This window comes from Cetorhinus maximus, chromosome 19 (genome assembly GCF_964194155.1).
Source record: "Cetorhinus maximus chromosome 19, sCetMax3.hap1.1, whole genome shotgun sequence".
Classification (NCBI taxonomy): domain Eukaryota; kingdom Metazoa; phylum Chordata; class Chondrichthyes; order Lamniformes; family Cetorhinidae; genus Cetorhinus; species Cetorhinus maximus.
In genome coordinates, this window is record NC_135897.1 from 60,394,520 (window position 1) to 60,411,559 (window position 17,040).

The window sequence follows — 17,040 nt, forward strand, 5'->3', positions numbered from 1 at the left end:
TTAAGTACAAAAGAAAAGCACAAAGACGTGCTCTAAACGCTACAAGAAGATACAGAAATAAATGTCTTTGTGGGTAAAGTTCAATATCCTCTTTAGAATTTGCATACATTGGAGGTTTTTTCTGATTTTTTAGGGAGACTGAATTAAGAAATAGCAAGAGATAAGATATATAATCAAGGTGGTAACAAGCCATTTATCTCTAGAATAATTATTTTATCGAACCTGCATATTTAAATAAAGTGCTCTTTCAACATGTGTGAAATAACACTGGGTTGTGCTTTTCCATTGTGAAAGTAGTATGTTGCACTCTCTTGGCATTTTATAAAACTTAGTGAAATCTACAATGGAACATTCTATTGTTGCCAAAACTAGTCAAGTAATGGCTGGAAATTTCAACTGTATTTTTGTGCATAGCAGTTGCTCTCATCTTACCACACTTGCCTCAGGTTTTTTTTAATTTTCCGAACTTTATGCTTTACAGATTTTAGTTGCTGTAACTTTTGGTTTCAAGCATCACAAGAGTCTTCAGTACAAATCTGTTTATACCTTGTATACACTAGTTGCATTACATACTTCAGGATCAGGTCATGGGGAGGAGGCGAGAGAAGTAGGGACGGGCACTCATCATCTTCTCCAGGATTGGGCCACTATTGTTCACTATCCAAAGCAGGAGTCAGTGTACTCAGTGATCATCCCTCTTGTTTTAGCCTGCCCCGCCCTCTGTGAAGGTGAGGTATATGAGTTTGTGAGTGTGTTCTTGTTATACTATCCTTTAAGAAGGGGGCCTAAACTACTTAGTAAATTTCCTGTCTTGTGTGTAGTTTAAATTTACTTGCTCTGAAAAACAAATGGCCACTTTTGTGAGTTGGAAAGGGACATTTCAACATAGCAGGGTGATTTGTTTCAAAATTAGAGGCTTCTTTACAAGTTGTAGGGGATCCTTAATTCCTCATGGATAGGCTCCATGGGCAAGAATGGACCTGAGAGAATCACAGCATAGATTTTTAAACGTTATTCTTTATTTCTACATTGGAAGCAAACTCAGGCAACCAGTCTATTATCAGGTCTTTATCTCTCGCATGGTGCTTCACCTTATACCTTGGATTGTGCTATGACGATTAATTTAGAGAACCAAAGCTAACGTTCAAAACTGTCTCCCAATGTACCTCCTTACCCCAATTTTACCATCTCACAAAAATCAAAGGTCATAGAATCACAGAATTGTTACAGCACAGTAGAATGAAACAAAAAAGTTCAAAAATTCACAATAACTGCTTCTTGCTACATTAATACACATAAAACAATTCTCAGAAAGGGGACAAATGCGAAATGTGCAATTTTTGTCATTTCTCACCACCTGTTATTTAAGGTTATAGGATATAAAACTTGAAGTTTGATTAAAACATGAAAAAAAGCTGTTAGAAATATTTCCAAAAAGGACAACTTACTTATTGCTGTCCTTATACTGATAGATGTAGCATCCTTGAGGCATTCCTGTCTCGCTATCCAAGGTAAAGGCGATCTTCGACTGTAAAAGAGGGACACGTTCAATGGCACTGGATTAATGTTTCAAGCAAAAATAAAGGAATACTTCCAGTTTTGCTAAATGTCAGGTCTACAACACAACAGTGTGGTCTTAATACTACATTGAATGTTGTTCAGTTTCCACCTATGAATGAAAATGCCTTCACCAAAATAGCAAAAAGATTGGCAGAACCACTGGGAAAGCACCTTTGAAGTTTTTGCAGTGTGTATGTTCTTTTCAAACCCTACCACACAAAAAGATTTAGTTCTTTTGAATAGAAGTTGCAGCAGAAAAACTCTTGACCCAATGAGACAAGTTACCAGCAGAAAGCCAGTAAGCACATAGTGCTCACATAATAGAAAGGAATAAGGGATTCTATGCTCACAAAAATGTCACCACTCAACTTCCCTCCCTGGTCCCTGGGCTGACTGCATTGTAAACAGTTCCTTCTTTTTTGGTACTGTCAGGCTCCCTTTCAAAAATCACCCCACTCAAAAAAAATTCACTCTAACTCCTCCATCTTTGCAAACTACTGCTCCATTTACAACTTTTCTCTCCAAAGTTCCTGAATATTTTGCCTCCCAAATCCATGCTGATCTCTCTTGCAAGTTTCCATCCTTGCCAAAGCACTGAAACAGGCCTAATCAAAATTATATCAGCTCTCTCTGCCTCAGTCCATCTGCTGGTGAAACTGTCATCCATGCTTTTGTTAATTCCAGACTCATATTATGACATGACAGATGATGTGTACCAGGCAGATCAAATCCACGAGGGAAACTTAATCACACCAATACAATGGTTTTTGCAAGTTATATTTATTTCAAGATGGGTGCCCTGAATTCATAAGTAATTAGTCCACCAAGACTTGAGATTTTTTTAAAAACTAAATTAAACATTTATTAACAAAAGAAAAGATTTCAAGTACATACATAGGTTTGCAAATTACTACTATAATGACTCCTAAAACCCCTAATTAATCTGGCTTCCCTTAAGGCAACAGTAAAAAAAAGATTTTAAACAGATCCAGGCAAGTCAACACAATTCTCTGGATAGTAGAATTCAAAGTGGCTTTTCCCAGCTTTGGTTTCTGTAGACAGCAGGCTTAATGCACAAATACTGGAGGCTTCTCACACTCCTGTTGATCTTACAATGCCTTCCCTGACACATCGTCTCATTCTCCTTTATACATGTTTCTCCCTTGCAATGTAAATTTCATTATTCCCATATGTCTTTGGAACTTTACCTTTCTCATAATGTAAATCTTTCCATGTCAGTACCTTTGGGAAAAATACACTGCTTGACCTAGCTTCTCTGGCTAGGTATAAACATCCTACCATCTCTTTGGAAGTCAAACTGCCCTGATTTATCTAAAAATGCAAATTCTCCTCATCTTACATTTTAGGACTTCAGCCATGTTTACGTATGTAACATTTCAAACCTAGCTTCTTTTGATCAGTCAAAGCCTCCAGACTAGCTGTCTCCAATTCAATCAAATCCCTCCCTTCCAACACACACACACACACACACACACAGGGAAACTATCCAAACCCCATTATTAACCTACTTTTACAATAAATCACAATAATATTGAGAATTATTATACTTCCGTGACACTCGACTTTCCCAATGCTCTCCCAGCTTCCACCCTCTGAACACGTGAGCTCACCCAAAACATGGCTGCCCACAGCCTAACTCACACCAAGCCCTGTTCTTGCTGACCGACAGTGGCTCGCAATTCACCACCACCTCAGATTTAAATTCTTATCATCATTCAAATCCATCCATAGTCTTGCCCGTCTCCACCATGTAACTTCCTGCAGCCCTACAACCCTGCGAAAACTTTGTGATCCTCCAATTCTAGCATTTTGTGCAGACCTGACTTTCTTTGTTCTCACCACTGGCATCGATCTGTTCAGCTATCTTGGCCCTAAGCTGTAGAATTCTCTCCCTAAACCTCTCCTCTTCTCTCTCCTCCTTTAGGGTGTTCCTTAAAAACTACCTCCAACCAAACTTTTGGTCATCTGCACAAATGTCTCCTCTTTTAGCTCAGTGTCAATTTCTTTATCTGATTACGCGCGTGTAAATTGTTGGGAAACTTTACTACATATACAGTGCCATATATGGAGTTAGATCATGGATCAGCCTTGCTCTAATTGAATGGCAGAGAAGGCCCGAGGGGCTAAATACCATAACCCTATTCCTGAGTTCCTATAAATGGAATTTATTTGTTGAACAGATGTGAATCTTTGCTCTACATTCAAAGAAGACTGTACCAACTTTTGCATTGTCCATGTACAAATAAATTATGTCAAAATGAAACACAAAGCTTGGCCGGGAATTGATGATCTAATTTTAAAATGCTGAAGCATTTATTTGCTTGAACTCACCAAACAAGCCAACAATGCTTTGTACAACCATGTAAACTACTCAATGCACATTGCTTGCAAATTGAATCAAGAGAAGTCCAAGATGTACATTTAGGATCAGAAGAATGTGCTTCCAATTTTCTTAGCAGTTACAAACAGCTCTACAATGAAACAAGATAGATTTTACAACCTGCCCTGTTTATGTTAAAAAAAATCCCTTGATTCTATATGTATCAAAAGATAAATTTTTTTCCTACGAGAGGTGATTACCGAGCAGGCAAAATTACCATCATCTGATTTTCCAAAATAAATATAGCTCATTAAAAGTTGAGACAAAAATAGTTTTAAGCTTTAATAGGCCCATCACCATTGGGTAAATAATACAAACTCTAAAATTTAGAGGCACAATGTCATGTTGGCCATGTACAATTAATTGCTTAGTTTTATTTATTTTCATAAAGCTTATACCACTGTGTATACTCCAACTGAAGCTTCACAATTAAACATATGGTACAACATTTGGGTTGCATGGTCCTGACTTAGTCTGGTGGCAGCAAGATATTCCTAGAGTCAGGTGTCTATAAATGGCGTATCTATTTTGGCACCAACTGGGATTTGCCATAATTGTTGAGGATTTGCAAAGATGTTCTGCTCTGAGGGAGCTGTGATGAGCCAATTACCTAGACACAGATAGATTTGAAGGTGCAGCAGTTAGAGAAAAAACTCTTAGTATGGACTGAATGGTCACATTGAATGGAAAAACTTTAGTATTCATAACTGACTTCCTCATCATTGAAACATTTTTTCTCTGGGACTGTTATTAATTTGTGGAATTTCTTGAATTCTTCAGTTACTACAATTCTCCTGAACTTATCAACTGAATGAAATGTGGTAACTTTATTTATAGTCTTGAACTGTTCATTTCAAAGATCCTTACTAACTTCTACTTATTAGTACGGATATCAGACTGAATACCAAATTATTCTCTCAAAAGAAGAAATGGTCAACTTAAGGTTGCCAATCCTCCTGGATTGTCTGAGAGTCTTGAACAGGGCATGAATCTCCTGGTAATTGCAGCTAGCAGCCTGGGAGAAATCTACCTTTTAAACTTGCTGCTGCAGTTGCAGAATTTCTACAGAGCTTAGGGGTGAACGTAGTGCTTGTTAACCAAAGGTATTAAAGGATATGGACAAAAATGAGAATAGAGTTAGGTCAGAAATCAGTCATGCTCTAATTGAGTGGTAGCTAAACAGGCTCGAGGAGCTGACTGGTCTACTCCTGTGACTATCTGGTGAAGAAACAACTAGGAAGCTAGGGGTTGGGGGAAAGAGGAGATAAGAGAAGGGCTTTCAGGTAAGAGAGGGAGAGTGGAGAATCGGAGTTCAGGTAAGAGAAGATTGGTGTTCTGTTGGGAAAGGTAGGGGGAAGGAAGAATGAGGAAAGGGGTGATTCAGCATTTCCTGGCGGGAACAGCAGCAGCATGGCAAAAAGAAGCAGTGCTGAAAGGAGCAGCCAGTAAAGGGTTATGTGAAACCTGGAGACATTACTGTGGGCAAATAGTGAAACAGTCCAAGCAAAGAAAGGGTAAATGAAGGCTTTTGAACAGAAGGCCATTAGACCACAGGGTGCTTCATAACATGTGGCCTTCGAGGCAGAGATGAGAACATAATTTAAACAGCAATGGGGTAAATACTTGCAAACCAAGAATATAACTTATTAAAGATGGTGGGGAAAGGGAGGGGGGCAGAAAAATGAGATTATAAGAGAAAGCGGCAGCATTGGTACAGTCACCAGCTGGCAGGTGCCATATGGCCTCTTCCTAGGTTGTAATTTCTCTTAATCTTTGAAAAGATTTTTTATTTAGTCTGAGTCCAGAAAGTGGTTTCAAAACATTAAGCTGCGCTTAGAACGATGCACCTTATGAGAAGCATGGACTCAATGACCTTTGAGCAATCTCTGTGGTTCAGGTTGGTCTGAGCGGCTTTGATGTGCAAAATCCAAATACAGACTAGCTTCAACTGAAGCTCCCAATTCAGAAGTGTTGCCTTCACACAAAACCTGAGTCCGAGGATAAAGGGTGTGGGATGAACCCTTTTAAAGTGGCATTACCGAGGGAGCCTGACCTTATCTTGTGCAAGGTGATCCTGGCTGTTGTTACAGGACGAATGTTAGCAGGTTACTAGATTACTATGAGTTACAGGTAGGATAGTGAGGCATTTACACTTATTACTGCCAGCTACATATAGGCCATTAATGAATTGTTGCTTTACTATTGATTATGAGGGAATTTTTAATGTAATCAGTATTGCTACTAGTTATTAGCACAATTTCAGTGAGTTGTTATTAGCTACTGATTGAATCAAAGTTCCTCCCAGCTCTGGTTTCCAACCCTCCGATCTCTCCCCAATCTTTGATTTCTTCCCCGCTTTCCGTTTCTCTCCTTAGCCTGCTCATGGGTGGCCTTCGGGTTCTAGAAACTTCTCATGCAACAAATGCTAGCACAAAATCACAAGAAAAGTTACTCAACTATAGGGTATCCAATCTTTATAAAAAGTTGCAACAACATTTGCAGATGCAACATGATCAGGTGTCCCATGAGCAAACATGTTTATTCTTCATGGGTGTAAGCATCAATGGCAAGGTCAGCTTTTGTTGCCATTCCTAATTGCCCTTGAGAAGGTGGTGGTGAGCCACCTTCTTGAACCGCTGCAGTCTGTGTGGTGTAGGTACATCAATAGTGCTGTTAGGAAGGAAGTTCCAGGTTTTTGACCGAACAACAGTGAAGGAACAGCAATATTGTTCTGAAACTTCCAGGAATACCTTGAACCAGGTTTGGCAAACTTATGTCTGCTGTTCCTTCCAACCTTTTCCTTCTCGTTCTACCCTGTCTGCTCCAAATACACACACAGTAAATTATTAAATGAAGCAGAATGGAAAAATTGCAAATCATTGATCCTACTTTGTATTCCTTCTGTATCATATGGGCATCGTATTGCAAAACGTGCATCCAGCACTTAAAACAATAGGACCTTCTTGGGCCAGTAATTCTCTTCATAGTACAACCTAGTATAATGAATTAGATCCAATTCATATTAATGATATCTAATCAGATCACACTTCCCAGTTGGATTTAAGTTCTAAATGCACGGAACACAGATATTTTCTAAAAAAAAAATGTGAACCTTTACATATAGCAGTGATGCTGGAGTTCACTGCCAGGCAAAGACAAAAGAAAGAGATAATAGCCCGTAACTTCTGAGCTCCTGGACAGAGTAACTGGGGTTGGATGCGCTGGGAAATCCCCACCGGAAGTTCCCAGGTGAGAATTAAACGGCAACTGACTAGGAAGTTCAAACTTCTGATGTGCAATTGACCTACACTGGGGACCATCTGATAATGCGAATTAAGTCACAAACTTCGGATGGTTCCGGCTGTGTTACAGTAATAGTTACCCAGAAAGAGTTGGAAGAATTAAAACCACTTCTTGTTTCTGGGTAGCTGTAGCACTGATCCACTCTGACTCCTCCACGGGACAAACCCCCGACACCCTCAACCACCCCTGGCATTCCGGGCCACGGGATCCCCCCACCCGCCACTAGCCCTGCACTCCTCCCCACCCCGCTACTAGCCTCCACCTCCCATCCCGAGTACACCCCACACCCTGAACACCCACAGGACCAATCCCCCCCCCATCCCCCCGACTACATCCCAACTGCCCTCCCCACCTCCTGACCGCCCATGGGAGCCCTTCACTGTCCAACCCACTCCCCGACTATCACCCCCACGCCCCCCAGACTGCCCTCCCCACCTCCCAACTACAGCCCCATGCCCCGACTGCCTTCTCCACACCCTGACCACCCCCCACTGTACACCCACCCCCGCCTCCACTGACCACTCCTCCAAAAGGCCACCCTCCCTCCACAAGCACCCTTCCACCCCCACAGCCACCCCCCCACCCACTGGCCACCCAGCTCCCCCGACACATCCTAACCCCCCCACGCCACCAATCCTGCCCACTGACCTTATAAGCCTACCTTTTCTCCAGCTGTTCAGAGTTACTGGACCTTTAAACTTACCTACTTTAAGACAGCTAGTGCCATAAAAAAGGTAGCATGTCCTCCTTTTTCTGACACTGCAGCCCTGGGCAGAAGGCTGTGGGAACCCGCTGTGCTATACAGATCTTGCCTAGCCTGAGTCAGAAGGTCGCGGGTGATAGAAGCAGCTGTGTTTCCAAGTAAGGAACTACGAGAGGAGTGGCAATCTGACTCAATTTCCACTCTACCTGAAGTTACTGGCCATTAAGTCTCAATGTTATATAAGAAGTCACAAGTTCTCCTAGGAAACATGGAAGACTATTCTTAAATGGTGACAACTCAAACTCTTGACTGATATCTCTATGTTGTGCTGAAGAACTACCATATTATTAGAAGTCTTTTGGATGAGATGCTGCTGATTGGGAGCCTTGCCTTATGCAATTGGCTGCCATGTTTGCCGATATATAATGACTGCTCTTCAAATCCAATTGTTGTGAAGTGCTTTGACTGTCATAGTGTGATATAAATGTTTTTTCTTTCTATGCTTTTAGTGGGAAGCACTAAATTATCCATCTAAATTATTGATATCTTTCAGGGGTGCAAGGCCAAAAAAATCAAATTACCTGCCCTCAATAAAACACTCAGCCATTTTTCTGTATAATCTGCCTTCACATAATTTGGAATAAAAGAACCTGCGATTTGAAGAACAAATAGTGAACAGAGAAGGCTGAGGAAATTCACCTCCTCACTGACATGCATGCATTCACCTTTTTCAAAGCAAGCAAAGAGATCTATGGACCTTCAACACATGGACAAACACTGGGAAGATCCAAAGATGGCAATACTCTCCTCAAAGACATGGACAATATCAACACCCACTGAAAAGAGCAATTTGTAGAAGTACTCAATGCATAAGAAACTCGCACAACATGCAATCAGATGCGAGCTAGACAATGATCCAAAGCTTGATGTGTGTGGAAACGATAGAGGGCTCCAATTACCAGTACAGGTACAACACTTCAAGAAATTTGAAAGCTGTTGTTACATTACTATTTTACACTTCCAGTCCCATCACAGTGTCACCCACCAGGTACTGCATGAAATGTTGCAATCCACTGAGGAAAAGAGGGGTTTGGTTGAGATGTGGCAAGTTACATCTTTCTTCCTAAAGCCTGTAATCCTATAGTGGTGAACATTTTTCTCTTCACATTTTCATTGTGATCAGATCAGCAGATGATGTTTGTTCTACTTATGAGGTCATTACTGTGACAGATTTAAAATGATACCAGTCACTTAATACCACCTGTAGGCCAGTTACTGTAAGAAGACGTTCATACTTTTACGAAAATATCTTTCCTTCTACAGAGCCACAACATGGGAATTTTCAAAGTATTTTAAAATGGAATGTTGCAATGAGCTCTTTAATTTTAATATATAATAAACAGATGGAATGCAACACAGTATCAATATGTTCTTGCTGTTGATGTCCCTACAAACTTCAGAATGGCTGCCTCAATTCTGCAGAGATCTCAGCAACCATCATTGTTCTTCCAAACCATTCAAACTATAACAGCAGCACAGATGTTAACATAATCTTGGCAACCTGTGATTTCGCTGTGAATCGGATTGAAGATATACACAAGAGACAATTTACAGACCCCAGCAAAAAAAAAGGAAAAAGTTAACTTTTTATAGTTTGTTTATATTATGCATTTCTTCCTAAGCTTCCTATGTTTTTTTTTGTCATGAACCAAAATGTCTGGTTTGTTTCAGAAATTGCCTTAAGTGTGACTTTGCTTCTGTGTACAAAAGACAACAGAAACACAAACATTTACATAATCTACACTAAAAATCTGCAACATCAATTATTTCTTCTGATATTGTGAAGGCATTAAAACGTTTAAAGAAATCAAATTACAACCAGAATATTTACTAGAATTTGAACTTTCAAGTACTGTGGATAATTATTTAGCTTCCTCAGCTTTCTATATGCGCTCAAGTTTTGAATGTTCAAATTCAAATGACTTCTTACACTTTTGATGCTCATTATATCACCTTTCAATTTGTTGTGTTTTTTCTGGTGGCATCAAAGATTTGTGTTTTATATTTCCTTGTAAGTGCATTCTAGTTTCGCCACTAAAGCCATTTATTTTGTCTATTTTTCCATAACATTGAGGAACTTTTAATCATTTTCCTAAGAACAAGGTTTGAACAATAAGTCAAAAGTAAACTGTATTTTCCATTTGCCATTTTTAAAAAACAATGAATGGAGTATAAAAAATGGAACGTTAGGGAACAAACCTGTTAGGGACAGTACTAGTTTGTCATATTTATTTCAATTGAATTGGGTGTGCAACAGCCTGGCCAGATTCCCTGTAACATTCCCTGTAACATTGCAAATCTGAAATGTGTTTGTGTGATTCAGTTTAATTACCTGAAAATAATGGCACTCCAGTTAGTTCTCATGACCATGTTGCTCCATGTGGTACTGAACAAAAGCTTCAGCATTTCTAATTATCTCTACATAATGTAATGCTTGGCTAAACCACAAAACCCAAGTTATCAATCAGCAAAGATCAAAACAACTGCCAATATAATGTTAGAAAAGCAATGGTCATTGTGGCAAACTTTAATATGATTAGGTTAAGAAATTTACAACACACTCAAAAGCCATCGCTTCATTATTTAAAACTCTCATCCTTTGAGTTACTGGGAAACCACCAATTCTCTGCAATGGGTAGACTGAGGTGCCAAAACCAATTTTATTCTTTTGAAAACTAGACAAAATAGCCATTCACATCAGTGCGTTACTGAAAGTGGTATTGTTTGAGCTATTCCACATCACCAGCAGGGGTAGTCTCCAGCATGGCTTAAGTTGACGATAAGGTCATATCACGTGCCACTTAGCCACATAATACAACTGCAGTTGAAAACAGAGTGCATTAAGTTAAATTTATGTTCAGATTCTCAGATGTTGCAAGTGTATTTTAAAAACGACAGAACCTCATCTATCATTTATAGAGATGATTTCAAGTACGCATTCTTAAATTGAATTTGTTCCTAGGAAAAGGGCACAGGGACAGAAATCAAAATAAACCACTAACTGCTTGCCCTACATTCTTTTCATACTGTGTGGAAGTTTTAATTCAGCCTGCACTGTATTGTAATACCCAAATAAACAGGAAACCATCTCAGTGGTACTAATTTGCAGTAAGAAAACAATCTTAATTCTGCATTAGTCCCAACACTATTTCTGAATGCAAAGACATTTTAGAACCAACTCTTCAACATTTTATAGTTATCAAACATTGCAATGGTTAAAAATATAGCTCAGTGTGGCCAATATTTCAGAACATACAAACTTCTGTAATACCATGAAAACAAGCAGAAAAAGTACAATATAAATGCATTTCAATTTACAAATGAGTATGGAAGAGATATCAACATATGTAAAAAAGAAATATTTGAGAGCAAAGCATCTGAGCTTTATCATGTACTTTATATAAAAATTGTGAGAAATTGGTTTTCCAATGTAAATTGAGAAGCCTTCCTCAGCTTAAAACATTTTTATCCTACCAAATGAGGATATGAAACATGAGCACTTAATTTTTTGTAGCAGTATGGATAAATTTCCTAATTGAACATCTGCAAAAATATTCTTTAAACTTTTGAAGTAAATGAGGTAAAACAAAGCACAGTTCTTCATTTTTGTTTTGTGGAGATTGTATTCAGTCTGGCATTATGATTACCCAAACTTAATATGATACTCTACTGTAGCAGGATATGTAAAATTAGATCAACATTACATTTGAGTCCTTACCAGATCTCTGCTTCAGAGTGGCAAGGTACTTACCCAAACCACATGAATCATAGAATCATATTGAGCAGAATCAGGCCATTCAGCTCATCATGCCTGTGCTGGGTCTTGGAAAGAACCATCCAATTAATCATAAAGGGTGGAATTGTCCCAGATTTGCACTAATTGTGGTAGCAGGCAGGAAAATGAATATTTTTTCCCACCAGCCGCAATGGTGGCTTTTCACGGCAAATCGTCCCAATCCTGCCTCATTAATCATGCATTCCCAGGAAACACGCCGTTTCGGTGGCAGGCGGGCCCTCATTCACCAGCCATGCCATCACCGCACCGCTTCTTTATGCTGGGCACCATATGTAAAGTCCAGCTGCATACACACCTCTCAGTGCTTCCAGCCCAGGACAGCTGCAAAGACGACAGGCCCCAAAAGGCAAGAAGACTTCAGCCCCCTGGTTTAATGATGCATCCTTTGAGCGTCTTTTGGATGCCGTGGGGGCCCTCTGTGATGTCCTCTACCCCCGTTCTGTGCAAAGGCCAGCAAGCAAGATCATCAATCCAACATGCGAGGCAGTGGCAGCGGTGGTCAGTGCCAATACCCTACAAAAGAGGACAGCCACCACCCAGTGCCGCAACAGGATGAATGGTCTCATCCGTTCCGCCAGGGTAAGTCACTCTTCTCATCACTCTCAACTCTCACACTCACAAACACACCACACATACACAGGGATCTCACAGCTCAAGGGGCACCACCACTAACATCTCTATCAGGCTCATATCCTCTCAAGTTCATGTCCTCATCCCGTCCATGGCTCCACTCACACTACAAACATTCCACACAGTGCCATGTGTCCTGCTAACACTCCCTCCATCTGTTTTCATGCTGGAGCAGCTGGTTTACAACAGCAGGGAGAGATCCCAGACCAAGGGTGGAGTGGCCCACGTTAGGTCCACTCACTTTGAGGAGCGTGCCATCGTGCTGAATGGTGAGGGCGTGGACCACGCCTGCAGTAACAGTGAGGTGTCGGCGGCAAACACCCTCGTGAGAATCCTGCACCACGTCATCCCCCTCACAATGCAAATGTGTGTGCTCTCTCTCCTGCTTTTGACTCTGCTGCCATGCACTAATTATCTGCACTTTGGTTCACAGGGAGCTCTGCCAAGCAACCGACATCCTCAGCCAGCCAGTCCCTCAGCTCCATCCAGGTCCTCATCTCCAGCCAAGATGACTCCTCCTCCATTGAAGACCTGGAAATAAGCAGCCTAGAAGACCCGTCACGACACTTACTCACACCCTCCACCAGCAAAGAGACACACACCTCAGTGGGACCTAGATCTAGAGCAGGCTCGGCTTCACAATCTGGTGGTCAGCACGGGGACAGGTGTCCGAAGCAGGAGGCAAGTTCAGCTGAGCTCCCTGACGCTCAGAGGACTGCTGGGAAAGAGGCATCTGTGAGGTCAGAGGCAGATGACGAGATGGCTTTCCAACGCATCATGGAGAGTCTGCAGATGGCGAGGGAACATCACGTAGAGCTGTTGGAAGCCCTCAACAGAGTAGCATGCGAGTCGGAGGAGTGTGTTCGCCTGCTCTCTGATGAAGTGGTGCCCAGGTGTGTGCGTATGGAGGTCTCCATGGGGAGGATGGCAGATGCCATGGGAATCCTGGTCCAGCAGAACACGGAAATGTGCGCAGACCTGCACTCCATAGTGGAGTTACTGCAGTGGTAAAGCGAGAGGCAAACAGGGCACCTCGATGTCCCTCCAAGTGCTCCTTCCCCTCAAGGATTCAGGCCAGGGCCCTCGGGCACCCAGAGGGAGGAGGAGTGGCAGCTGGACACCCCACCGGGTCATCCGCTCAGGAATTTCAAAGGCTGCCCTCTCCCTCAGAGTCCCCTTTGCCTGTGATCCCCTCAACCTTGTCCTCTGTCGCCGCAGAGGGAGCAGCTGGCCCATGGGAGGACAGCCAAAGCAAGCCTGGGCCCCAAGGCCTCGGCTCTCCAGAGGACCCAGCCAAAGTTATCGGAGGCAACAGGGCCAACCAGTGCACATGCTATCTCCATTCCTGCTGCGGATGTCAGGGCAGCACCTGGAAGTCTAAGGCTTAGAAAAGTTAATAAATTCTGATCAGTTGGTTGCACGGGTGGATACATTCTGTCACTTTACAACCTGAAAATATTCACTTTCACTGAATAATGCGTAATGGTGTGTTTTAGCTTCATTTTCAGGCTTCGCGAGAAAGCCCTCTGCATCCCCTCCCCACCCCCATGAGCAGTTCAGCTGCATGCAGCTGGCCCAAGAGCGATTCTGGAGGGAGAAGTTGTGTGTAGCAGGGCCTTTTGGGGCCTCACGCAAGCACTCTCCCACGCACACAGATCCTTTCCCCATCACAGTTATCTCAATGTTTTGAGCATTTTCAATGCTGCCTGCTGGTGTTCACTTTCAGTTGTCCATCTGAGCTGACCTGCATCTCTGCTCCCCAACTGACCACAATCCCATGCAGCATCTGTTCTCATGCACCATGAGTCTCATTTCACTTTTGATTTAACAAGCATGGTAGTTGTAGTTTTTCTTGAGGTCCCCAGTCCTTTTCCCTCCCCCAGTCACCCCTTTCCTTTCCCCCATCACTGTTGACCCCCCTAGCATCACCTTCCACCTCCACACCAGCTACAACCCTTTTTTTCCAGGGGTGTCCAGGTGAACGTGCATGTTCCCTTCCTTCCCGAAAATCCCCATCCACATTAATCATTCCCAGCCCCAGTGTCTGTGCCTGCCTTCGAGTCCCCACCAACCACCCTCGCCATCCCTTCTACCGATACCATTGCACCCTCACCCTCCCACCCTACTGCCTCACTCTGCCCTTGGACATTCTCACCATTCCTTCCTACCACTCCCACCCTCAGTTTGCTCCTCAAGAAGCAGTCATCGACGCCACAGACCCTTCCCCTGCACGTTCACCAGGACCCCTTCGGACTCCTTCCTTCCTTGGAACTCCTTCACCTCACTTAGTCATTCCACCTGACTCCTTCCTCCCCCCGCCAGACTGCTCCTTCCCCCCACCCCCGGGACTCTTTCCATCACCCTCCCCCACCACCCTGACTCCTTCCTCCCCGCCGGACTCCTTCCCCTCTCCTGACTCCTTCCCTTACACCTACCTCCCCAGTTGTCGTACTCTCCCCCATTCCCCTTCCTCCCCATACTCCCTCCCACCCGACACCTTCATTCCCCCCGACACCTTTGTTCCCCCACCCACCCAACCTCACCCCTTCTGACACCTTCTTTCACCCTCCTCCCAACACCTTTGCTTCCCACCGACCACGTTCCTCTCCCAGACCTCTTCCACCCTCTGGTGTATCTTCCAAACACAGCTGGACCTTCCTCTCCACCCTCTCGATGATCAGCCATTGTGAACAGACCCTCAATGGTGACTTTCTACCTTCCGTGAGCTGCTTCATGGTGGAGCCATGTCCATCAGAATCCACCCAGCATGCGATGGATGTTCCTCCAGGGTTCTATTGCTGTCAGGCTCCAGCATCTTCTGCTCCTTGGATGTCCGAGATGTGAGCAAGGCCCTGAAGGTAAGTCCCAACTTCTGCACATCACACTTGTCAAGGCGTATTCTGTACCGGCATGTTTTCCCGCCAATGTGTTTGGATGACCCAGCATAGGGGGTATGATTCCAACAAGCTGGGCTTATAATGATATGCAGATGTATGACAATGAGGTTCCTGATGTCCAACAGCGGAAAATACGGCCCACCATTGACGACAGAGTGGATGACTGCAAACTGGTTTCACCGACATCGTGAAGCCAATTTTTAACCTTCTCGCCATATTGTCCACTCACACTGCCAAACACCCCTGATACCAGCAGGCACAAAGAATTCTGCCCATAGTCTTTCCTCCAAACATACAGGGCAGAATTTTTCCGTCAGTGGGCAGGTCCCGCACGCCGACGTGTAAAATGACGCACGGTGACGTTGGGCGCGCGTCCTGACATCACCGCGCACCATTGCAATATTTTGCTGGGAGCGCGCACACGCGCGCGACTATGTCCGTTATGCGCCCACCAGTAATTACCGAGCCAATTAAGGTAGTTGAGGCTCCAATTGTTGTGGATTTTATGGTGCCCGTGCGATATTCGGCTGGGCGAATGGGCACAACAGGCGGCAGCTATCTGAAACTTTAATGATGCTCATCCACGGGCAGGAAAAAGGGATCATTGTTTTTGCGAATCCAAACATTTAACAGTTAGTGCTCAGAAGTTATTGAAAGTTGCAGGTGTGAGGTGGAGAAGTCTCAAACACACAGCAGCAGCTTGGACTGCACTCATAGCCTTCAGGTCAGCACTTTTCAGTGAGGATTTGTTTTGGGGCCTGTGGGTTTCAGCAAGCCTCCCTGAGCCTGGGAATGGGAGGTGATCTCTCCACCGGAGGCACCTCATCTGAGGGGCAAGGGAGGGCTAGAAGGGGGAGGAGGCCAAGAGTGCTCATTCAGCCTCCAGGGGAGCAACCTTTGGGAGGATAGGCGCAGCCACAAGGGGTGCAGGTCCAAGAGGTAGTCCAAGGTGCAAGGGGTCTCAGAAGACGCCACTATCCTGCTGTCAGATGATTGGTCCAGTGATCTCAGCTAACTGTGTGGGTGGACATCCCATGCCCGTGACTCTAAAGATCACAGCTGCCCTCAACTTCAATGCCGCCGGCTCTTTCCAGGGCTCAGTGGGTGATCTCTGCGGTGTTTCCCAATTAGCTGTCCACACTTGTGTCAAGCAGGTAACAAACACTCTGTTCAGGCGTGGACTGACCTTCATCCACTACAGCTGGGATGAGGCCAGCCAGACAGCGCAAGCCAGAGGCTTTGCTGCGATTGCTGGTTTCCCCCGCGTCCAGGGTGCAATAGACAGCAGGTGAGCCTGGTGCCTTTGTCAACAGGAGGGCTTCCACTCCGTGAATGTGCAGATAGTGTGTGATCACAGGATGCAGATCCTGCAAGTCTGAGCAAGGTACCCAGGCAGCTTCCCACGACACCTAGGGTGCTCCAGCCCGGATGGATGGATGGCTGTTGGGAGACAAGGGATATCCCCTCAAAAGGTGGCTCATTATGCCTCTCCACCATCCAAGAACAGAAGCTGAGCAGCGGTATAATAGAAGTCACGCCCCCACAAGGGCTGTGCTGGAGAGAGCCATCGGTCTTCTCAAAATGTGCTTCAGATGCCTGGACCGTTCTGGGGACGCACTCCAGTACCCCCCCAGATCGAGTGTCACTTATAGTGGTTGCATGCTGCGTTCTGCACAATCTAACTCTGCAA

At 43.8% G+C, this 17,040-nt stretch overlaps 1 protein-coding gene across 2 annotated transcripts in view; it reads right to left on the reverse strand.

The window, feature by feature from the left end:
- dis3l2 (DIS3 like 3'-5' exoribonuclease 2) overlaps nucleotides 1-17,040 on the reverse strand; it is a 297,452-nt gene that overhangs the window by 75,992 nt on the left and 204,420 nt on the right. For both annotated transcript variants that reach the window (XM_078563912.1, XM_078563911.1), the window contains one exon: nucleotides 1,449-1,528. In XM_078563912.1, the coding sequence (XP_078420038.1) occupies nucleotides 1,449-1,528 (80 nt within the window). The remainder of the gene's footprint in view (nucleotides 1-1,448; nucleotides 1,529-17,040) is intronic.